Source organism: Mus caroli, unplaced genomic scaffold (assembly GCF_978045245.1).
Source record: "Mus caroli unplaced genomic scaffold, Mus_caroli_1 scaffold_7, whole genome shotgun sequence".
Lineage (NCBI taxonomy): Eukaryota > Metazoa > Chordata > Mammalia > Rodentia > Muridae > Mus > Mus caroli.
In genome coordinates, this window is record NW_028227262.1 from 22,167,816 (window position 1) to 22,192,249 (window position 24,434).

Consider the following 24,434-nt stretch of genomic DNA (forward strand, 5'->3'; position numbering starts at 1 on the left):
TGACGAGTTCTCTGTTTCTGTATGATAGATGTGAATAATAATGACCTTCATAGGTTCATATATTTGAATGCTTAGGGATTTGTATTTGAAAGGATTAGAAGATACGGCTTTGTTAGAGGAAGTGTGTCACTGGGTTTGAGGCTTCAAAAGCCCAAGCCAGTCTCACTGGCTCTCTCTTCTTGCTGCCTGTGGATCCAGATGTAAAACTCTCAGCTCCTTATCCAGCGTCATGTCTACTACCATGCGGATAATGGGATAAGCCTCTGAAATGATAAGCAAGCCCCAATAAAGCATGTTTTTTTTTTTTTTCATAAGAGTTGCTGTGGTCATGGTGCCTGTTCCCAGGGGACACTGGCTAAGACAATACAGATACACAGATGGTTCTATGTGTCCCTTGCTTCTGAGATCCTCATTATTCATAGTCATTCTCTTCACCTTCCACAGGAGCTGAAAACTCTGCATTAGTGAATACCGGCTACTACTTTTCAGAGAAATATCAAATTATGTTCCTGCAAGTCTCTGTCCACATTTCCATGATCTGATCAACACACCTTCATTGGTGTTTCTGTTTAAAGTCACTTTATTTAATATGTACTGTTGATTCATTAACATTGAACTCTTGGCCAACAGCATTCTAACCCATGCCATATCTGACCCCTTCTCCATAAGGCACATCTTAACGTCTTTCTTATGCTTATCAACACTGGACAGCACTTCAGCAGTTTGCTTTTGGACCATTTGAAATAGCAAAGTAATTAAAAGCAGAGAAATAAAAGGCCACAGCACTAAACATACCAAACGCAGCATTTCTTGTTATGAACTAAAACAAGGCAGTAAAGCGCCACTCTGCCCACGGGAACTAGGGATGTGTATATGAGCAACTCAATGGGTTAGCTCCTCCATGAACGCTCACCAAGGACTGAAATCCCCCAGCAGGGATTTACCATGCATGTGTTAGCTATGTTCCCATTGCTGGGATAAAACATCATGACCAAGAGCAGCCTGGTCACAGTCCATTGTGAAGGGAAGTCAAGGCAGGACCCTGGAGGCAGGAACTGAGGAAGGAACATGGAGGAGTGCTGCTTCCTGACTTGTTTTCTGTGGCTTGCTCAGCCTGCTTTGTTATACAGCCCAGGACCACACACTCAGGGGCCGCACTACCCACAGTAGGCTGAGCCCTCTCACACAGTGACAAATCTACAAAATGCCCTAAGGCCCAATCCGATGGAGGCACTTTCTCAATCAAAGCCCGCTCTTCTCAAATAACTCTGGCCTGTGTCAGTATGACCAAAACAAAACAAAACAAAAGCCACCACCCCCACCCAAAACCAGACCAAAACCAAAACCAAAATAAACCAAACCAGCATAATATATGATCTGGATTTGATGAAACTGCTTTTGTTGTTCCCCACTGTGTGTGTGTGCGTGCGTGTGTGTGTGTGTGTGTGTGTGTGTGTGTGTGTGTGTACGTACAACTGTCCACATCATGGACGCCAGTGCACTGGGTACAAGGCTTGCCATTATTCTATTGAGACAAGGTCTCTCTCTGATCTTGGATTTAGAGTTGTAGCCCGCCATTCCCAGAAATCCTCTTGTTTCTATGCCCCACACGAGTGGGTCACAGGTTCATGCACAGCCACACCAAGCTTCAAACTCAGGGACTTCTGCCTGCATGGCCAGTGCTCCCCAAAGGTCACCGTTAGTGACCTTTGCAGGCACACTACACTCAAGTGAGTAGGTGGGTTCACACATGCGGGATCTGTGATTAAGAAGAATGCACTGGATGTGGCATGAAGTTCAGCCAACTCTTAGACTGATGTTCTCCTATGGGGGAACAGAAAGCACAGCAGGAGAAATCGCAAGTGTTCGGTACTAACCTGAGCCGGTGTCTTTGAACATGATGCCATAAACCCAAACCGGGTCTGTAGGGAACCTTAAAAGAGAAGACACACATCTGTTCCCCAATCCTGCCATCTCCAGCTGTGGTGCCCTATTTGGGGATCTGTGTATTTGATGTGCTTTAGGGTATCACTGAGATACTTAAACAATCTTTAAAACACATATTTCACATAGACAAGAATCCATACCTTACACCAAATGCCAAGGTTCTGTTTTTGATTTTGGAAAAACTTCCTGGAACTCTATAATGACAAATCTACTTTAGAGCCCATGTCAGCTGGCAATCAGAAGGTCACCTCCCAGACTGCTCAAGCCATTTCAACTGTGTGCTAAGCTTTCGGTTATTTAAAGGGTTCTGAAGATAATGGTATATTTTTGGAGGCAGGTGTTGATGATAATGATTTTCACGTTGCTGCGGGTACTTTTGGTCTATCCAGGTCCCAGGCTTCTCCCTCAGGACTCAGGAACGTTTCTGTGCTGAAGAGTTTTCTTCGTGAGAGACATGGAATGGAACTGAAGTGACATAAATGATGGCATGGGCTGTATCAACAGAGCTGCCACCTCCTGGGCCAGCGAGACCCTTGGGCTGAAATTCCTTTTCCATGTGTTTCTTCCATTTTGGTCCCAGTGTCGTGCTGAGGCCCAGCTGGCGCCACACTTCTACATCAATGGGAAGGTTATAGCCTCTCTCTGCTTCCCTTGGCAACAGGTGGGGCGGGACGGGAGAAGCAGTGAAGAATGGAGGTCTCGGGCTCAGCATTCTGGCCTCAGTGGCAAACCAGGTTGAAGGCCTTGAGGCCCTCACAGCCATCTGTCTTAGGGACAGCCAACTGTTTACACAGACAGAACACTGTCCACCAGGACATTCTTTACCCGTGCAGTGTAAAGCACGCCAGCACCTCTCTCAGCATGCTGCCTGTTCCTGCCTGCACTGTTTGCAGTTCCACCTAGAGGGTTTGCTATCCTTCCTGTGATCAGAACTGCTGAGGCGCTACTCAATGGCTATGACTTGAAGCTGTGATGAGGCCCAACTCGGTGGAAGAACCTTTAAGAGGTGGGGCCTAATCAAAGCAGTTAGCTGCTGGCGGGGCACCTTCGAGAATATTGCCCTGGTTTTTTTTTTTTTTTTTTTTTTTGGTTTGGTTTTGTTTTTTGTTTTTTGTTTTGTTTTTGTTTTTTGCTTCCTTTCCTCCTTATCTGCCATGAAGTGAGCAGGCCTCTGGGAGCACACACTCCCACCATCATGAATTGTGCTGCCACAGACCCAAAGCAACAAGGCCAAGCAGCCAAGGGCTGGATGCTCACAAGGCTTTCTCATATATTCTGTCACAGTAACACATCTTTCAGGAAGTGCTCCCCTCCAAGGAGAAGATTAGAAGACTTGGTTCTTGACTCAAATACAAAATTCTAGGTTCCCATAATTACAGCCTGATTAAAATCCTCACCATTTAACTATATACAATTACATTTTAATTGCAATCGTGATGCATTTTTGGGTGTCTTTTCATCGAGGGCATATAACATTGTAGGAATGTTTTTTTTTTTTTCTCATCTTATCATTGATGCACACTATATAATATAGCACAAACTGAAAAATGGATACTCAATATATTTGCCTTGATTTTACAGGTCAAGTTGTACTTTATGTGGTCATTAAGTGAAGGCCCCAATTTACAAGTGACTCGGTAAAACAGCCCTGAGGTGATAAAGAAAACTTTATCTTCCTTCTCTGGATCAGAGAGCTCCAGCACCTGGCAGCTGGCTGCAGCTCTGTTGAGATGTGTTTTCCCGCCCACAACCCTGTTCCCAGAAATAAAGTCTCTGAGACTCAATTAATTATATGTACAAACACCTTGGCCATGAGCTTTGGTTGGCTCCCTGATTAGATTTTTAACTTAATAAGCCATCTATTCTAAGTTCTGCCATGTGGCTAATTACCTCTGCTTGGTTCCCATGCTTCTGCTGTCCCTCATGGTCCCAGGGGAATCCCACCCACCCTCTGTCATGGAGTCCTTACTTCCTACCAGAACTCCCAACTTCAACTTCCTGCCTCAGCTACAGGCCAATCAGCTTTATTTGACGGGTGAAGCTTCCAAACAGACATAAGAGATTCCTTCCACACCCCACAGTTAAATCTGTTGATGCACTCTTAAATGTCGTTAGTCCCACAGCATCTGTAGAAAGGTCCTAAGGCTCTTTTGAATGCTCCCACTCCTGGTACACCTCTGGCTCTGAATGCCTTTTGTTGAGCTCACTATACCTACATCCCAGCTAAACCTGTCACTTTAATAGAAATAATCTCTGATCCTTACCTGTCCATCTCTGGTTACTAACCATCTGCCCTGCATTGGAATTAATTCTGATGAGAGCAATGGTGCTTGAAAGACCATTTCTTCAAGGGAATGGGGACTCTCCATATGCAGTGCCAAGCCCTTGGTAAAGAACTTGGGAAACTTAGTGTCTGATGGTCAGTGTGGACTAGGTGTTCCATCTCTTCCTGGAGTAGGAAACCAAGAGATATTCCTCCATGGGAAAGTACCAGTTAGTGTCTGCCACAGTTCTGACATTCTGGCAGACTAAGAGCCTATGAGGAAAGAGCACCCCAAAGCCAATTTGGACAAAGGAGGATAAACATCAGCGATCAGAGACAGAGATCCGAATGCTGTTTCTGCCTGGAGACGGGTGTGGAAGAGCGGTGAGACAGGGAGCCCGGGGGATGGAGAAGTGACAGCGATCCGGTTGTCAGCATTGCAGAGCACCAGAATGCTGCCAGGCGTGGGTCTACACTAACTCACAACAGGCCGGCAGAAAACAACACGATTTCCCCAGCCCGTGAAATGTTATTAATAGATCTGGGCAAGGTCACAGAGGGAAGGTGAGATGGCGGTAAAGAATTCCAAGCCTTCTCTGACTCTAACTTATACAACCTTAGAAAGAGAAGAAGAGTAAGAGCCAGGGTTTGAAACAGGAGAATTTAAAACAACAAGCACATTTGTCTGGTATACTTGCATTGTTACAAAAACATTTTCACAAGAAATTTATACTTGAAATGTATATTTAAATCTTGATTTAACAAATAAAGTAAAAGGAAAATTGTACTTTTATGCCTAATTACAGAACTCATGCCATGGAAAAATCAGAGGTCTCCACGGAAGTCCAACGAAATACAGTGTCCATATTTGAGAGACACCTCAAGTGTTACCACCGTCATTCCTTGATAGGACATATAAGTAGAAAGAAGAGCTATTATTTCATAAAGGGACCGAGTAAATGCTTCAGTTGGGAGCTGGCTTCTGGTCTGTGGCGTGTACACATTTTTGGAATGTTTGATAACATACTTCATCACTTAACAGGTGGCTCGATCCCACTAGGCACCTTTTGCTTAACAGGATTCCAGGACAGTTCTCTCAGAGAGTTCAGAAATCCTCTTCTCTCAGTGTTTCCATCTATGAGTTTAGTGCTTGGATGTCAGAGTGAGTGTTGAGGAGACCCGGAAGATCTGGGGAAGCATGTTACTCAGCTGATAAAACATTTCTTCAGAAATGCTCTGTAAGAGGGAGACCAGGGCAAGTGAGCACTTGTTAGATCCTGCCTGGCATTTTCAGTTTCTCAAAGTATTTTAAAACGTGGCTCTCATTCTAGGTAGAGAGTGTAATATGTGAAAACTGTCTTTCCTGAGGGATTCAATTTTGTAAGTATGGATTGGAGTTGCTTTTCTAGTTCCAACCCTCTGAAAACTTACATTATTTTTATCAAGTAAAGGTTTTGATTACTAGAGAAACCCTTAGTCATCAGCAGCATGAGTAGAAACAAACTCCACTAGTACTGCTAAGTTCTAAACAGAATTCAGAGCTGTTGAGGGTAGCAGCACAGCCCCAGCCCCAGCCCCCAGCCCCAGCCCCCAGCCCCCAGGCCCCAGCCCCCAACCCCCAGCCCCAGCCCCAGGCACGGGCAAGCAAATCTCTTGAGTTCAGACCAGATCTTCAAGTGGTAGGTGCTCAAATTGCTGACAGTACACGAAGTGCCTGCATGGCACTCAAACATCCTTCTCCCCTTCAAGTCATTATGTAGAGACTTCAGGGTGGCATACTTGGCTGTGTCTTCAAGGAATCTTAGAAGACCTTAGTCTGGAGTGGGACCTGCTCAGATAACATACCTGTGGTACCAGAAACTGCACTGTCCGAGAAATTCCTCCGTCCCATGAAGCCATCTCCATCATGAAGCCTAAAACAGAACAACAGGCTGATATGTTATGAGCTCTGGCCTTCCATACCAAAACTCCCTTATTAAAATGAAGGGGAATTTCATTGTGAAATTCTTGTCTCTAGCCTTGACCTCTTAGGTAGCTACTTGCCTAGAAGGAAAGCTAAGCCCCTAGGACAGATAAAGACCCACACTTCCCAATTCTCTATGCCAGAGAGGTGTAATGGTCTTGTCAACATACCCAAAGGCCTACATCACCTTCACAGGCTTTAGATAAAACAGATTGTGAAAGATAAATTCAGCATGTGGCTGGAATAAAAGGCATTCAAGGGCAGCTAGAATCAGCACAGTGTACGGGGCATCGGTGGGGTTTGTACTAACCATCGATTTGACAAGATCTGGAGTCACCATGGAGATTTTGCATGTCTGTGGGGCTGAAGTGGGATGACTGACCCTCAGTGCCCTCAGTGTGGGTGGCACTGTTCCACTGCTGGGGTCCTAGACCATGGAAACAGGAGGAAGCTACCCAAGCACCAACGTTCACCTCTTGGTTCCCTGACTGCAGGTGCAATGTGACCACTCTTTCCTGCTGCCAAGTCCTCCCTACTTCCAGACTCAAAGTCTGAGCAAAAATAAACCCTTTCTTCCTTAATTTGATTTTGTCAGGCGTTTTGTTTCAGCACCATGTAGAGTAGTTAATTTACTATCCAGATATCCTAGTTTCAGGGTGGCTAGAGATATGTTTATTTTGTAACTGGTAAAAGATATTATTATAAAATCTATTATGAAATATTTGACTGGTTAAATATTTGACCAAAGCATCAGAAACAGAGGCAACTTTGCCTTTCCTTTGGGAGGCTCTCCTTTCAATAACTGGGAAAGATTTACCTTTGACACACTTAAATACCAGTTCTGCTCTCCTTAAACACCAAGGTATAGTCATTTCCTAAAAAAAAAGAACACACATACACACAAAAATATGTTTTCAGCCTAATTTCATATAAATAACAAAAACTAAACCTATGTCATTAAAACCAAATGTTATAATACCATCAAATCTTCATTTATCTGGAATGTTGAATGTCCCCACTTCAGGTAAGTCCAGGATACCATGCATACATTCTAGTCAATAGACTATATTTATGGAATACAAGTTGATTTAATGAGCCTAGCAAACCAGACTAAAAAAAATGAACATTTATGTGAAATTTTAAAGTTGTCTAGTGACAGGAACTTCAAACAAACATTGAATATTAGCGTAGATGACTCTATTGAACTGCACAATAACTGCAAGTAAAACAAAATGCTTTATTTACCATATCACACATTATCACAAAAGTAAGGACAATGAACAAGTCGTCCGCAGCAGACACCTGATGAGTCAGATATACTCATTGTCTTCACTCTGGTTTTTAATCTTTAGCCAATACACTCATGTCATGTATATACCAAACTATGCCCATACATTTTATAATTTTTCCATGTCGGTGAGCATACCACTTTAGATTCTACTTCTTTGCACTGTCACCAGAATTATCTTTCTATTCTGTAAGTCTTTTTATAACTATAAGACTTGTTTGTTATTACGGTGTTTCTTAAGCTTTTGGAGTTCAGAATATTTATACTTTAAAAATCACCAGAGACTATGGACCTTTGTTTATGCGGATTATATCTTTCAAATGTATTTTATTAAAATTAAAACTGAGGTATAAAATATGAATCTCATTGAAAAGCAATGATAAGCCCATGTTGCTATACAAACAGAACATATTTTAGTGGGAGATGACTGAAACAGTTTAGAAGAGGGGAAGTTAACCAGTGACCACAGTGACCTACTCTGATGCAGGCCAAGGCAGAGGAGGGAGCTGTCCTACCCCTGCTCCCGAGGAGACGTCCAGGGATGGACGTGACTGGACCCCACTCCTGCTCTGGACCAGCTCCTTCCAGTTCCATAGTCCCCTGATTCCACAAAAAGCAAGCAAATCGATTCACTGCTCTTTTCAATCAAAGAGCACCATGTTTTATCCACCAATGCCATGTTCCCTTGTTGTTTTGTTATGTGTAACTAATATATGGCCTAAAACAAAAATCTGAGACAAATTAAAAATCCACGCTGCTCAGAATGCTGTGGATTGGCAGTCATTGATGATACTTAGAAGATAAACTAAACGCCAGCTCGGCATTTAACCGCAGCACAGACATAAAGGGTGAGCTACAGTCTGCAACGGTCTAACGTGCAGATGAGCCACACTGTCATATGCAATTTAACTTTACCTCAGCATTGCTCAGCAGTACGAGTCTGGAAAGAAACGCTAGACAGCTCTCGGTTTTCCCTGAGTCTTTTCTATATCTACATAGCAATTTCATCTCCTAAATAAGTTACATGTTGCCAGCTTTCTTTCTCTGTTATTTATTTTTCCTGATTAAACCAGGAAAAAAATCCTAAGGGGGTTGGAGAGATGACTCAGCAGTTAGGAGTACTAGCTGTTCTTACAAAGGACTCAGGTTCAACTTCCAGCACCTACACGGCTCACAACCGTTCTGTAACCGCAGTTCAAGGTGGTCTGACAGCCACTGACCTCTGCAGGTACTAACCATGCACATGGTAGATACACACACTCAAGCAAAACACTCACGCACATAAAATTAAATTAAATTAAACACCCCCTCAAACTCTTCACCTAAAAGAGTAGCCCTGAGAAGTTCAGAAGGCCATGAGAAGACATGATCATGGCTTGTTAGCATGGCGTGAGGCCAGTAGTTACACAAGACGCTCACTCCCACAAACAAGCTTCAGAATCTGTTGTTGCAGATGGATATGGACCTAGTGGGACAGGGAAAGTCCTATAGACCAGCAAAGTGGTTGTCTGGGCAACATGCCTTAGTGAATGAATGTACTGTATAGGAGATGTATCAGAACTTAAGTGGCTCAAAGGGCACACTTTGAAATTTGAAACCAAGATAGAAAACTGGGTTTTCTATTACACGATATTATTACAAATGGGCATTGCACTCAGAATAGATTCTAAAAACCTAAAACTGAAATTAACTCTCAATTTAGATTTTAATGAGAAAAACGTCTTCTATCTGTGAGCAACGCCCATACATCTTTGGATCAGGGTTAAGGGTGAACTCCTGGAGTTTTTGTTTGCTTATTTTCTTTTCTGATGTCTTGAGACAGTATCTTCTACATAGTCCAGGCTAGTCTCAAACCTCTTGGTAATCCTCCTGTCTCAGCTTACTTAAGGTTAAGATTACAGGTGTGTGGAGTCAAGCCTAAACCTCAGTATGCCATGTTAGGCTTCCACTCCATGTCTTCCACGTTAGATACAGTATCTTCCACATTGATACAGTATCTTCCACGTTAGATACAGTATCTTCCACGTTTATGCACCAGTAGGAAAGATTACAAGATTATTCTTTACTTCTCATGAATGTGCCTCTGAGATATTTGAAACATTTTTACAAATAAATTTTATAGCAATTATAGAGGTTGAGCACATAGCTTTGTTTCATTTATTTATTTGTTTTGGTGGGGATGGGGGGGGGAGCAAGATCTCACTGTGTAGGCCCAGCAGGCCTTGACCTCACAAAGATCCAACTGCTTTTGCCTCCTGATTGCTGGGATTAAAAGTCTTGAGCCATCATATCTAGCTTGTTTCTTACTTTTAACATTAAAATAACAGTAGGCTATTATAACTAGTTTGGAAAATGATTTGGCCATATCCGTGAAAGCTAATCAACAACATACCCCAATATCCAATAGCTTTATCTCTAAGTTCATTTATAATAGAACGGCCAAAAGAGATGTCAAAAGTGTTGGTAGAAGCTTTATTGGTAATAACCAGAGATTCAGGACCCTGCACAACTCGCACCTCTGTATCCTGGGCTACGCCATCTGAGTTTGTAGAATAAACTTCTTGACCTTGAATGGATGTTTAAATTTAACAAAAGGAAAATCTAGAAACCACCCAAATGTCCCTAAATAGTAAAATAGCTAACTAACTGTAGTTGAGCTGTATCATGTTACCTATAGAAACTGAGAGAGAAGAGTCCACAAGCACAACTCAAAGGCAAGGGTGCACTCACAAACCTCACACTGAGTGAAAGGCGGAGGAGCCAAGGCACTACAGAAACAACTCAACTAGCCACACTTCAAACCTGTTTTTACCTTGCTCTCCCACTACCCGTCTCATCTGTATAACAAGAATCAGTTCTTCTGCCCACTCTGTGGGTCTTGGAGGTCAGGCTCACGTTGTCAGGCTTGGCAGCAGGCACTTCTATCCCGTGAGCTCCCTCCAGTGCATAGCCCACACTTTTAAGTGAAAATCAGGGATACTCTCCAGCAGAAGCAGGTTTAAGGAGCTGAGAGTACATGGGCGTCTTCTGGGGTACAGGAAACCTTCTGTTCTGTGCGATTTGGGTATGAATTACAGGGTGTTCAGTCTGTGAGGATCTTACTGGACTGTCTGTGTATACTAGGTATATGTACCTCTTTATTTCTAATCGCAATTACAAAGGCCACAGCCCCAAAGGGTCTAGGAGTTAAGAGAGGGCACAAAGCCTAGTGGGGCTCCAGCTGACTGACTCCAATAGGACAATGTCTTTAAGCGACAGACAGATAGAAGCCATAGACCCCTCTCCTACCACCCAAGGCCCATTTTCTTTTTCATTTCCTCTTTCTTTTTAAGTTGGAAACAATTCCATAGCTTTCCTATCTGTCGTGGTATCCGAGACTATTTCAGACTTCGCTTACTACTTTGATACCTTAGTGTGGGGCAGCCACATGCAGAGATCCTATTTGTTTGAGGGGGAGAAGCAGAATCTGAAAACACTTTGGGGTCCCTGCACAAAACCTACAACCCACACCTCTACAGCCTGGGTGTGTGTTAAATAAACTTTGCGACCTTGAGGAGGTTTAAATACAGCAGATGGGAGGCCTGTGGCTCAATCTACTTTTGTGAATTAAATTGGACACTTCCGAAACAAACTTAATGTTCTGCAGCTGGCTGTCCCAATTTGAAGGGCAGCTTTTGTAACACCGTGGGAGAGGGAACGCTGTAGTATCAGATGTCTAGAAGTCAATCTGAACTGAGTGACTTTTGGAAATAGTGTTTTTGAGGTTGTTTCCCACCTACGTATAACCATTTTTATAAGCTGGTTAACCAAGAGTCCAGCTGCAGGAATGTCTGGATGCTTCTTTGTGGCAGAAGTTCATCACAGTTGTCACTCCCTAAAGACCCTTTTATAGATGACTAGTTAGTAAGCAAGTAACTAGTAAGTTAGTATGGATCACTAAAACATTCTCCACAGAACTGAGAGTCTACAAAGCTTGGTCCATTTCTCCTGAGAGAGGACTGAGATGCAGGAAAGTGTGGGGCCGCCACCACAGGATGGGAACAACCCTCTTGACTAAAACAGCAGTGGCGTGCTCACTGAGCGAAGACCCCAGCCTTCAGTGCAGGCTGGAAATCAGCTAGGGTCATCCTCACGTAAATGAACTGATAGTATAGTGTTTATACAGGCTGTAAGGTTAAAATCAGGCCTTTTGTATATCATCAGTCTGGGGTAGGGGCCTTAGTTCTTTATACTCCCTTCTATAATACAGCACTGCACACATTTTTACTTTGGTAGTAACCTTTGATCATTGTGCTGGATAGTTTTATGTCAACTTGACACAGGCTAATGTCATTGAGTGGAGGGAACCTCAATTAAGAAAACGCCTCCATAAGATCAGGCTGTAGTCAAACCTGTTGGGCCTTTTCTTACTTAGTGATTAACGGGGAAGGACCAAGCCCACTGCGGGTGGTGCCATCCCTGGGATGCTGGGTCTGGGTTCTATAAATATAGGCCGAGTAAGCCAGGGGGAGTGAGCCAGTAAGTAGCATCCCTCCACAGCCTCTGCATAAGCTCTTGCCTCCAAGTTCCTGCCCTATTTGAGATCCTTTCCTGACTTCCTTTGATGATGAACAGTACTAGGGAAGTATAAGCCAAAAAGACACCTTCCTCCCCAAGATGCATTGGTAATGGTGTTTCATCACAGCACCAGTAACCCTGACGAGAACAGTCTTCAATAACCAAGCTGCCTTCCTGTATTAAATCTGCAGAGCAGACGACTTTTATAAAGGCCGCTGCTTAGAGTAGTGGTGTGCATGTGTGATCTTGGTACTCTGGAGGCAGAGGCAAGTTTGAGGCCTCATCATGAGTTTGAGGCTAGCCTGGGCAATACTGAGTACCAGGCCAGCCAAGGCTAAACTTGCTCAAATAAATAAACGAAAATATATAAATCAATACACACACTCTTCCTTTACCCTCCCCCAAATAAAACAAGCGTCCAGCGAGAGGCCTTCCTGGCAACTCTGCCTCTGCCTCTTCTGAGAAAGGGCTTATTTCTGTATGAGGGGACTTCCGGAAAGGACTTGTCTGCAGACACAGGGCTGCAGCTCCTTTGCTCCTTTGCTCATTTGAAGATGAAGTTTAGACTTCATTTAATTTCTACAACCTATTCCCTATACTTAGTTTTCTCATGAGTGAGGGAAGGCAGCAGAAGGGAAGCAAGCACAGAAACTGTATGTAACTAAAAAGGTCAAGTAAATCCCAGCAGCTAAGGAAATAGGCAAATGGACGTGCTGCATCTAACTGCATAAACCACTCTCTGTACCATCAAAAACATCCTTGAGGGGCTGGAGAGATGGTTCAGCGGGTGAGAGCACTGACTGCTCTTCTGAAGGTCCTGAGTTCAATTCCCAGCAACCACATGGTGTCTCACAACCATCCATAATGAGATCTGACGCCCTCTTCTGGTGTGTCTGAAGACAGCTATATAATAAATAATAATAAATAAATATAATATTTATTATAATTATTATATTATATATATTATATATATTATATATTATATATATTATATATATAATATATTATATATATTATATATATAATATATATAATATATATTATATTATATATATTATATATATTATATATATTATATATATTATAATTATTATAATATATATTATAATAAATATAATATATAATATAATAAATAAATAAATCTTTAAAAACCAAAAACCAAAAAAACCATCCTCGAGAAAACACTGAGCTGAACTACTAGCATACATTCAGAAAGTGAAAACTAATCCTAGCATTGGCCAGAGCCACAAGTAAGTGTGAAGGTGAATCTACTGCCTCTTAAAGTAAAACTGGAGAAGGAAAGGAAAGCAGAGGTGGGGAATGGGTAGAAGAGAGGCAGGGAGACTCATTTCTTCTCAAAGTAAAAGATTCTCTGGAGTCCCATTTACTGATATCAAGCAGCACTATAATTTTCTGAGCACTTTTCGTTGTTTTATGTCACTCCATTTAACTGACCCAACAGGAGATACAAAGGTCCAGCAGTTAAAAGCACAGGACCACGTTAAGATGTAGGCTGATAACAGGATTGCTATGTAACACGTTCAGTAAAGGCGAGTGTTTGCTGCTTACCTCTGACATATCATGCACCAGCAAGAGAGGGAGGCTTATCGTGGTGATATCATGGGTACAGCAGACTTTGAGTATGTTTCGGAGTCCCATAATAGCGGGATCCCGAGCAGTGATATTTCCTGACTTCACGTTATCATCCACACAGAGATGGAAAGCAACATGGATTTCCGAGAGATTAGAATGACGTGTAATGTAAAATTCTCCTGTGAACAAGAAATGCGGCCATGATTCTCAAGTGTATGAGTCACTCTCATCCACAGGTTTATAAATAACCACGGGGGAGGGAGGAGTGTGTTGACATCGTATCAGGAAGCCACTACACTGCAAACACTCTTCCTTACTCTCAGAAAAAAGCAATTAAAATAAGAGATAAGAGCTAGTTTGTCAAGAGGATTACAAAGTGGTGTGAAGGAACCCCTGGATTATAGGAAAGTGAGTTTATAATTGCTATTCAACATAAGCACTTAAAATATCCGGTTTAACATGGAGATGTGACCTGGCAGCCTGCCTTCCTGGGCCTTGGTTGCTCTCTCACATCTCAGCTGATTGGTCAGTCTCTGCTCATCAGTTTCACCAGTCAGAAATGGAAACCGCACTGAACCTTCTACAAGTCTACGCCATCCACTCCTGCACTGGCCCGGAGAGGTTAACCACACTCGGTGTCGCTCCCTCACTGAAACACATCCACGAGCTATGACCCACAGGGCCCGCATAGCTCAGACAAGGCCTTCTCTTCAGCACTTGCTTGCCTCCCTCTCCTCTGCTCAGTTCTTCAAACCCGTGCAGCTTTCCCCCAATTCAGACTGATGCCTACAAGGCTTTCCTGAAGATTCTTGCATGGCTAACTCCAGCAGCCACACCTCAGATCCTCAGAAAGGCCTTCTTTGACTATCCCGATACAGGACTCCTCCACCTCTCACACGTTCTTCACTACCATTCTGTTTCATTTTCCTCTTAACAGTGGCATCCTAAGTTTATATAAATTATGTTAGAGAGAGTACTGCTTATGGATTATAGCCAATGAGAGCTTTTTCTATCTTAATAATCCATTTCATGTGCATAGAAAGTTCTTAATAAAGATTGGTTGAATGCATGAATAACTGTTTCTTAAACTGTAAAATTCAGGCTTCTATAATCATTATTTTTCTTATGCAGAATTAAAGTTTTTTTTTTTAATATATAAACCTAATATATTTGTATTTGGAATGTCTTAGTAGGGCCCTGCCAAGACCCAGGGCAGAACAATGGCACAGCTATAAGTCTCTGGACTGAAGAAGGGAACACTCGTGGAGCTCAGGGCAAGGGATAGATTACAGTTCCTCACAGGAACAACGGGCCAAGCCTTCCAGGCCTAACAAAAAGCTACAGCAACCCATCTGGTCAGACAAGCCCATAAGGGGCCTTCACTGGAGTAGTAGAGAAGGAAAGGCAACATCAGTCATGGTGAGAACACAGGGTCACTTGAGCAGATGGACACCAATACAAAGGGATCTTAACTCACAACTTGAAGATAGCCTCCCTTGCAGTACATAACTTCACCTTGGGAAATAACCCACTGAACAGTGAACACCATTGCTTTATAATTGTCCTAACACTCAAACAAAGGAGAACTATCTTGCTGGCTTTGTCACATCCAGACGTCAGGCAGCATAGGTCTTGTGCTGTCGTTGCTGAGAACAGGCTGCATACAGACTCCTGCTGGAAGTTACTCAGGCCATGTGAAGCATGGTGTAAGGTACTGTAAGGTGAGTACACGCTGGAGCACAGTGCTAACACACTAAACTGGTGAGCACTCACTGTTTACTAGGGAGGTTGGCAGAATTTTTTAAGTATAAACTTATATCTGCATATTTTATTTGCTTCTCATTCAAATTTTGCAGGGGCGTAAAAATTGAACTATCAAAAACGGTTGAGAACAAGTTGTAAACTGCCTTGTTTGTGTAGATGAAATTTATCTTTATAAGAGTTACAAGTCAGTGGCTTCATATTACAAGATAGGTTCATCTATCTGGCTACTTACTAACCTCATGTTTTAAAATTCATTTTCCTTTAATAAAACTCATGGTAATTTTGTTTATTAAAATCAGTGACCTGGACTGCCAGCCAAGACCATGTTGATGCCTGTGGCCTGTGCTATAGCCAGATACCACGTGGGAATCCATGAACCACGCTGCCACTGGCTGTGAAGGGCGAGGAAGCGTCTTTTGTCATGGCTTTGATGACTGCAGACTCACAGTTGAGAAAGGGAGATATAGAAGGTTTCTATGATGCTCCTCCCCTTTCCCACCCCCACCCCCACCCCCATGTCTGGACTGGAAGCCATTAAAGATGCTGAGGTACAGCTCTTCACAGCTGACTGCTTCTGGTAGGGGTGGGAATGCGAGCGGGGAAGGACTCAGCTTCCTTTAAGGGGATGGCCACTTGGAGTTTGATCATGCTCCAGTGAGTGTATGGGCAACTCGAACTGGATTTGGTATTTTTCCCTTTTTCCCTCCTTTCCTTTTATTTTTGGGAAGGTCATAAGGGTAATGGGTGAACCTAGAAGAACTGGGATATGAGTGTGATCAAAGTGCATTGTGTGAAATTCCCAAATAATCAGTAAAAATATTTTGTAAAAAAACAAAACAAAACAAAAACTAAAATGAAATAATTTCAGGAATACAGAAAGAGAAGACAGATGCACTTGTTTTCAATACTTATAGGAGATAGTAAATGTATTTGGGGAAAAATTTTTTTTTTTTTTTTGGTTTTTCGAGACAGGGTTTCTCTGTGTAGCACTGGCTGTCCTGGAGCTCACTCTGTAGACCAGGCTGGCCTTGAACTCAGAGATCCACCTGCCTCTGCCTCCGAAGTGCTGGGATTAAAGGCATGCGCCACCACTGCCCAGCTGGGGAAAATATTTTATAGAAGTACTTTGGCTAGGTAAGAGGGTGGGTAAAGGTGACTGCTGCCAACACTGATTGTATGAGTTTGATCCCCAAGAACATGGGGGAAGGAGAGAACTAATACCCACAAATTATCCTCTGGTCTTAACATGTGCACACACATGAACACAGACAGAACACACACACACACACACACACACACACACACACACACACGTGTGTGTGCACACGCGTGCGCGCGAGCATCTAAACAAATGTAATAAAAATATAAAGTGCTTTCGCACTTCAGCATCTTTAGTTACCAGTGTGTGTAAGCTGTAGTTAAAGATGCCTCTCAGGGGACCCAAGCAAAAAGTTTTCTTTAAAAACAAACGGGCAAACAAACTACTAAAAGGACACAAAGGGCATAGATAGAGGTATAAAATAAGCCAGCCAGAGAGAAGTAGAAAGGAGATCATGTGGCGGGGCTGGGCTTGTCACAATGGAGCAGACCACACGAGGCAGTGGCCTCCTGGGCCCCAGATGTGCCTGCCTCATCTCAGTGGATGGGCCTCCCAACACTGGCCTTGGGCGTGGGCCAGCAGTGAGGGAAGACAACTCCGTGAGCCAGTCAGGTGCTCCTAATCCCCAATCTGGCACTGCTTTGTCCGTCCTTAAATGACTTGCCTCTTGGTCTCATTTTACCCATTAATAAAATGGGGGCCAGTCCAGGTGCTGGCTGTAGTAACAAATTACTGAGATAGCGTAGAGAAGGGTCCGGGTTGGACGTGGAGGAGACCTGCTGCTCTCCAGCAGTCTTTGGCTAGGTGAGACGGCGGACTCACTTTTACTTTCTCACCCGGCACTTTGCACAGAAAATGTGGGATTCAGGCTAACTGCTTGTTTGATGAGGCTGCTGGAGAACTGCATGGAATAAGCTGTTGGGTACCAAGACCATCATAAAGAAACAACTATTCCTGGGTTAAGGGGAAGGACATAAGATAAAAACATATTGATTAAAAAACTTAAAAGGAAAAATTAAAAAGTTTTAAAAGTATGTAATATACCTGGTTTTCCTCATGATTTGAAATAAGTTTTGATGAAGATATTTTTTCATCTCCTGTCAGTATGTTGGGTATGGAAATTCAGACCCTGTCAGTATATGTGGTAGGCAATTTAATACTCCTGCCTACCCCAGACTAAAGGCATATCATTCCTTGTTTAGTGGTAATAATGATAGGCTTTCTTAAAGGAAGGAAGGAAATGAACTGAACAGGAGATACAGGCACTTCCACAGCAGTAACGGCCACCACACTCCTATCCTAGAAAGCCAGTGTGATGACTCAGGGCATGGGCCTACAAAGAATAACAGACAGTCTCCTGTTCCACAAAGGGAGGAAACGGCTTGTGGTGAGTCTAACATTATCCACCAAGGCAGGAGATGCGAAGGTGGGAGGAAGCTTGGAGGCTGATGACCACAGCCCAACGGGCTATGCCTTCTAAGATGAGGGCTGAAATGGGAATGACTTTCCCTTAAGTTAGTGACGTGGCCTGCGTGTTCAAGGTCTGAGGAAGGAAGTGAGAAACTACATAGAAGAGAACAGAAAACTATCAAGGAAGGGCTATTTCTGAAACTATGAAACCAACCACTGTTGAAGAGCTCACGTTTACAGAGCACCCAGGGCTTCTGCTTGGCGCCTAAGAACCAGTAAGTGAGCTCAGAGAGCTTGAGCTCCTGGGGTTAAATGTGTCCAGTAGCAACAGGGGAAGACACAGGCAGACGGATGCAAAGGGAGATGTGAGCCTGCATCAAAAGGCCCTGCCACGGTCTAAGCACGTGCATTTCCATTCCTCTGCTTATATTTTAGAGTTAAAAACACCTCTTGGCTCATTCTTTAGTAACTAAGAAACAATGTATGGGAGAAAATTAAAAATATAAAATCATGGAAACTGCATATGACTATGGGTTTTGTATATGGATCCAGAAGTCACTCCTGGTATACAAGCGAGACTTTGCATTGGAGAACATCTGTGAGTTATATGGGCTATATGGATACAAGTGCTCTTTCAAAGGCACATATGGTTCAACACTTTATAAATGAGCACCGTAAGAACTCGTGTTTCAAATCCACTATTTTAGTGTGTGTGACCATAGGAAAGTAAGAATGTAAAACAAAATAATACTTACCAGGTAAAATATTTAAATAGTTTCTCTCAGCATTCTTAGACTTATCATCACTTCCTCCATTTTGGTTTCCAGAATCTATTCATAAAGAAAATAGAACACAAAGAAATATTTCAGAAATATGAAAACGTCTTACCCCTACTCTTTCAAAACAACCACATAGCCAAAGTGTACTACTCGCCTCTCCACTCCTGCCACTCTGCCCCAGGCTTCACACGGGGCTTATGCATTCCCAGGCGCTGCGAGCGCCCTTGCTCCCTCCCTCCTCTGCTGCAAACACTAAGCATGTGCACTATAATTTAGCTACATCTCTTCATTTTATTTGGAGAAGAAAGGTTTCAGTCAGCTGCTAGCTAAGAAAGGGATCAGAGATAAGAGGTGGGGCCAGCCTTGACCCCACATGGTTTGGCTACATTGCGCTTCCCAACACTCTAGTTGTCTTCTGAGAGGTCAGGGCACTGAGTTAGCTGCACATAAAATAACTTCATTAGATAGCTGTGGTGCGGCTATCTTTATTTTTAGACTCTGACTCACTGTTGTTGCTATAACCTGCTCTGAACTAGATAGCAACACCAAGAATCATTTTATATTCAGCACATTCATGAAATTTACTGTCTCATCTGACACTATTTACAATGAATTTCAAGCAGATGTGTGACACCGCTTCAAACTGACCTTTTTCCAACAATCAATAACTCCTTTTTTTGTTTTTGAGGCATGATATTTTCTTGGGAGGATAAATGTTGGTTAATGAGAAACATTCTGAGTGAGCATACATTATTAAAGCGGAACACATTATTTACATATATGCACATTTTTAATAGAAAATACACCTAGATGCCATAAGCATTCTCTTGTCACAAATACAAAATGGGTACTACTTCTCAAAGCAGCCATCTTTTAGAGGCAATCTACTGACACCAGTTAAGTTCAAAACTACTTTGCAATCTATTTTGAAATGGCATTGCATATTAGAGAACAGCCAGACTTTCAAGTTATTAAACAGCACACACTGAAAGACAACCCTAAACACTGTCTGAGCACACTGCACACTGCATAACCCTGCCTAGTGACTTACACCAGTGTGTCTTCTAAACACACGTTTTATGAACTGGTAGAGAAAGTATGAGCCCAATGGGTGGACAGAAAGCGCGGAGTGGTTTGTATGAGTATTTCATGCAACAGAGAAGAACCTGGCAACTGACATGCTGCAAATAAGCAGTGGGTTATAGCACAGACTACAAGGAGCAAACTCTCCAATTCTAATTACACAGAGAATGAACAAACTCCCTATCAGAAACAGACCGAGGGGATAGCACACCAAATGGCTGTAGAGTGCCAAACAGTCAGCTCCCCAAACAGGCACACAATAGTATTACATGGACTCAACAGGTTCCATTTGGGAATAAATATATACATACAAATACAATATCTACATGCAATAACAACTCATGAAGAAAAGAGAGCACAAATTTTAAGGATAGAGGGCAGGGTATATGGGAAGGTGTGGAGGGAGGAAAGAGAAGGAAGAAACGTAATTAAAATACAATCTCAAAATAAACAGAAAAAAGAAAAAGAAACAAGAGAGGAGCTCACAGTCCACTCTTCTGTCCATGCTTTTATGAGTCACATGTTCCTTAGCAGTAAAAGGAGGTGATATTTATGGAAAATATGATATTCATATGTTTTATCATAAACTGTGAAAATACAATGAACATAACAACCACAGTAAAAAATGAATGAAAGACCGTAGGATAAACAAGTACTTGTATATCAGGATGCAAGCATGATGAACAAAAATGTAGTTGTGTGCAGATGAAGAAGACTCAGAAGTTTTTTCCCAAGACTTTCTATAACATACAAGTGCCTTTAAGAGGCTGAAGGAGGAGGATCACAAGTTCAAGGCTAGCCTAGGCTACACAGTGAGATCTGGGAAGGTTGGGGACATACTGAGACCCCTTCTTAAAACAAACAAACAAACAAAAAAAGAAAGTTGGGTCTTTTACAAAGTGCCTTATTCTACTGCCTCATTCAAATCACAACACAGTTGCTTTCACAAGAACAAAATCCCATGCCACACACGTGCCACCTTAAATGTAGGTGGTTTTCAGACTCCCTGTCGTGTACTGCACGCTATCGCTCACAGACGTAAATTCCTCCTCCTTTGCCCACACCCATGACCTCCACCTTCACGCACTCTGTCGCTACGACTGAGATTAAAAATCCTTGGACGGAGCTGAAGGGAGCAAAGAGAAGGGAAAAGTGAGAAAATCATCTAACTAAAATGCATTAAACATTTTAAAACATATAGGGGAACATATTTCTGACCACATCATCACTTGCTTGGGAGGTAGAGGAAGAGGATAACAGCGTAAGAAGACACCGTGAACTACTCTACACAGCCCTCTGTTAGGATCACCTCTATACTGGTGTCCTGGTCCAGGGCTTGGCCCTGAAATGTAATGGCGCTCCAGCAGAGCCACAATTATTTATTGTTATTTACGTACTACTGCTTACAATTAAATATTGAAGAATAAATACCTACTCATGGGGGACTGAACCGCCCCAGGTACCTGCAATGCACTACTACACAACAGCAAAAGGCACACATGCTTCTGTACATACAAACATATTTGGAAGGCACAGGCAGGCAGGATGGGAAGGAGGGGCAGCTGCCCCCTTCCATCCCAGTTTTCCCTTCTGTGGTCTCAGTTATCCACCATCAGCTGTGGTTCAGAAACATCAAACAACTCCAAAGATAACAGCTCAAAAGTCTTCAATTGCATGCCAATCCAAGTAACAAGACGAAGTGTCACACCACCCTATTCTGTTCCATTCAGGACGTGATTCATCCCCCTGACCAGTGGATTCACAGTGTGCATTGCTACCTGCTGGGCCTCACAGCTTGAGACCAGTGATGCTGACGATTCAGATGTGACAAAGAGAAGCCCGTTAAGTGAAAGGTGAAAACTGACAAGTTATGTACATGTAATAAAGACTAGGATGGATGCAAGTTCAGTACTGCCTGTGACTGCAGCATCTCCCGGTGCTCCTGGAGCACCATCCAGAAGGAAGACTGTTACAGAGAACAGTCTGGAACCGCCGAACTAACAGAACAAAGTAACAGCTAACATGGGATGAGGAAGGGGAAAACACAGAGATATTGGTCAAGGTATATGAAGTTTGTTCTACAGGCTGAATCAGTTTCAGAGAGCTGATGCATAAAAATATGACTATAACCCACTACACACGTGACCCCTATCAAGGCACAGCCCTGCTGCTCTCACCACAGGGAACCAAGGAGCAGCCTCTCGGGCGACAGACATTTTGCTTAGTTTGGGGTACTTAGTGTGGCTATGATCTGAAGACATGGCATCCTTCATTGGCTCATGATTTAAATGCCAGCTTCCCAATTGGTGGCACTGTTTTGGAAGGTTCTAGAATTTCAGAAGTTGGGGCAGAGGTAGATGAAGTAGAAGTAATTATAAAGTATACTTCAGTACGTTTGAAAATTTTCCAACAAAATTCTAAGTAATTTGAAAGGACGTTGTATTGTACATAAATACAGGGAAAAAGGGTCTTTCAACCACATCAGTCTCTCTGTCTGTCTGTCTGTCTGTCTGTCTCTCTCTCTAGAACAACTAAAACAATTCTAAAGTCACAAAGCCAGAGATGGCTCAGGGCTGGGGTGCACGCCGTGGACCAGCACATGCATGGCATGAGAAGGGGCTGCAGTCAATCCCTAGCACCAGACAAAAATACGAATACGGGAAACCTCGGTTTTGTTCCATTTTAACTTTGACTTTAACGCCCTTTATAGAAATGGTCTAGCCATTAGAGACAGTGTGGCTCGAAAGCAAACTTTTTAAAAGCTCTTACTTAAGTATGGCAATGAAATTTTTTTTTTTTTTTTTTTTTTTTGTTTTTTTTTTGTTTTTTGAGACAGGGTTTCTCTGTGTAGCCCTGGCTGTCCTGGAACTCACTCTGTAGCCCAGGCTGGCCTCGAACTCAGAAATCCGCCTGCCTCTGCCTCCCGAGTGCTGGGATTAAAGGCGTGCGCCACCACACCCGGCTCGGCAATGAAATTTTATCATGGTTTTTACTAAAGATCTTGAAAGAAAAATCAACTGAGAAAAAAAAAAAGGAAGAAAGAAAGAGAGAAAGAAAGGAAAGGGAAAGAAAGAAAGAGGAAATTGGGGGAAAACCCGTAGCTTCTGAAGATATTAAATTTTGGGTTTTTTGTAAGCCCCACCGCTATGAACTCTGCGTGCTTTAGTGGTTGGTGTCTAGGGGCTTCAAGGATGCTGCATTACTGACCGCGGGCCTCCTTGCACTTGCTCCTGCGCTGGGTTCTTGCGTACAGCGCCACCTGCTGGACAACTTCCAGTTGTTCCTCAATCCGCGGGAAGTGGAAGTCCGTACATTCTTGGCAAACTGTGGCAAAATCTAAGGGACCCAAAGTATCATTCTAAGTGTAAACCATCAAATATTTATCATTACTTATAGAAAATGAGATCTAAGGCGGAGAATGAAGCTTGTAAATATGATTTTTTGTTGTTTGTAATAACCGCACATTTAAATGTGTGGGTACAACAATTTCTACCAACACTCCACTCTCAGTACATTCTAATACACCTCCAAGTCGTCTTTAAATAACACACACTATGGTTATAATCTATCCCCAGTGTCTGTAAACAATAAGAAGTGCTGGTTTTGTTTGACTTGGACGGCATGGGAGACACTGGGAAAGATCACTGAGCAGGCCCTGTTCTAAAATAAAAAATGTACTTATAGTTGGAGTATTATTTTTACTTGTCTGTTACCCCACCATTTAGAAAGCAGAGGCAGGAGGGCTGCTTTGAGTTCAAGATCAGGATGGGCTACAGTGTGAGACTCCTCTACAAAAATGGAATTACTGAGAGAAATGTGGTGAGATAAATCTGCATGGTACCTACTCACCTCTTTTGATGCCGCTATATGAATTAATTCGATTATCTACTAGCAAAACCAGGCCACAGAGAGACGTGGAGTAGAGAGACAGTGCTGTCTGCAGACGGTGGAGCTTCACGCCGCTCCCGTGAGTTCTCTTATGCTTACAGAAGTCCAGCATGTCTGCCCTCAGCAGCCGCAGGTTGTGCATGGTCTTCAACTGGGCTCCTAGGGGTGGACAGCACAGAGAGACACGGAGACAGCTACAGAAATCCTATAGTGGATGCAAACGTCTGTGGCAAGACTGTGGGTAGATCCATGTCCCAAATAATAACTAAAAGTGGCTCTCCCATCACCCATGTTAATAGCCATTATAATTGATCTGCAAATATGTTAGCTAGAACATAAATTGTAGCCTTTGTGGAGCGGGTGGTGAGTTGGGATCAGATACAGAGGGCAGGTCCTGCTCACGGCAGGATGTCCGCCCGAGGCTCCTTGCGCTGCTGAGGAGCTCCCGTACCCAGGACGCCCGCCCGAGGCTCCTTGTGCTGCTGAGGAGCTCCCGTACCCAGGTGAATGGTGAAGCTCTCCTCCAGCTTCCTCTGCTCCTCGTAGATCCTCCCAGCGGCGTCCGCAGACTCTCTGAACTGACTCGGCTGCACTTTAATCTCTTCACTGAAATTAATGCAATTACTGTTAGACCCATTGCACAGTCACCAGAAGTTCTGTCAGAGGACAGTAAGCTCACCACGAAACAAGAGAGCTCAACAGCTGACACAGAGCTTAATTTCTCCCTAAAGTCATGTTAATCCGCGGTGACAAGCAAGAGCACAGCAGCAGCAGCTCCCGAAAGCCCCACACGTCCTCTA

General features: G+C 43.1%; 1 protein-coding gene across 3 annotated transcripts in view; it reads right to left on the reverse strand.

The window, feature by feature from the left end:
• Positions 1-3,925: 3,925 nt before the first annotated feature.
• Ferry3 (FERRY endosomal RAB5 effector complex subunit 3) overlaps positions 3,926-24,434 on the reverse strand; it is a 38,422-nt gene continuing 17,913 nt past the window's right edge. The window contains exons 6-13 of one of the 3 annotated variants that reach the window (XM_029478881.2): positions 24,134-24,240; positions 23,596-23,793; positions 22,954-23,082; positions 18,640-18,714; positions 13,588-13,790; positions 6,991-7,048; positions 6,056-6,123; positions 3,927-5,446 (exon numbers count right to left, since the gene is read on the reverse strand). In XM_029478881.2, coding sequence (XP_029334741.2) covers positions 5,354-5,446; positions 6,056-6,123; positions 6,991-7,048; positions 13,588-13,790; positions 18,640-18,714; positions 22,954-23,082; positions 23,596-23,793; positions 24,134-24,240 — 931 coding nt within the window. In that variant the 3' untranslated portion in view covers positions 3,927-5,353. Of the gene's footprint in view, positions 5,447-6,055; positions 6,124-6,990; positions 7,049-13,587; positions 13,791-18,639; positions 18,715-22,953; positions 23,083-23,595; positions 23,794-24,133; positions 24,241-24,434 lie in introns of all 3 variants that reach the window. The other 2 variants (XM_021164956.3, XR_003836963.2) reach the window with 2 other exon arrangements.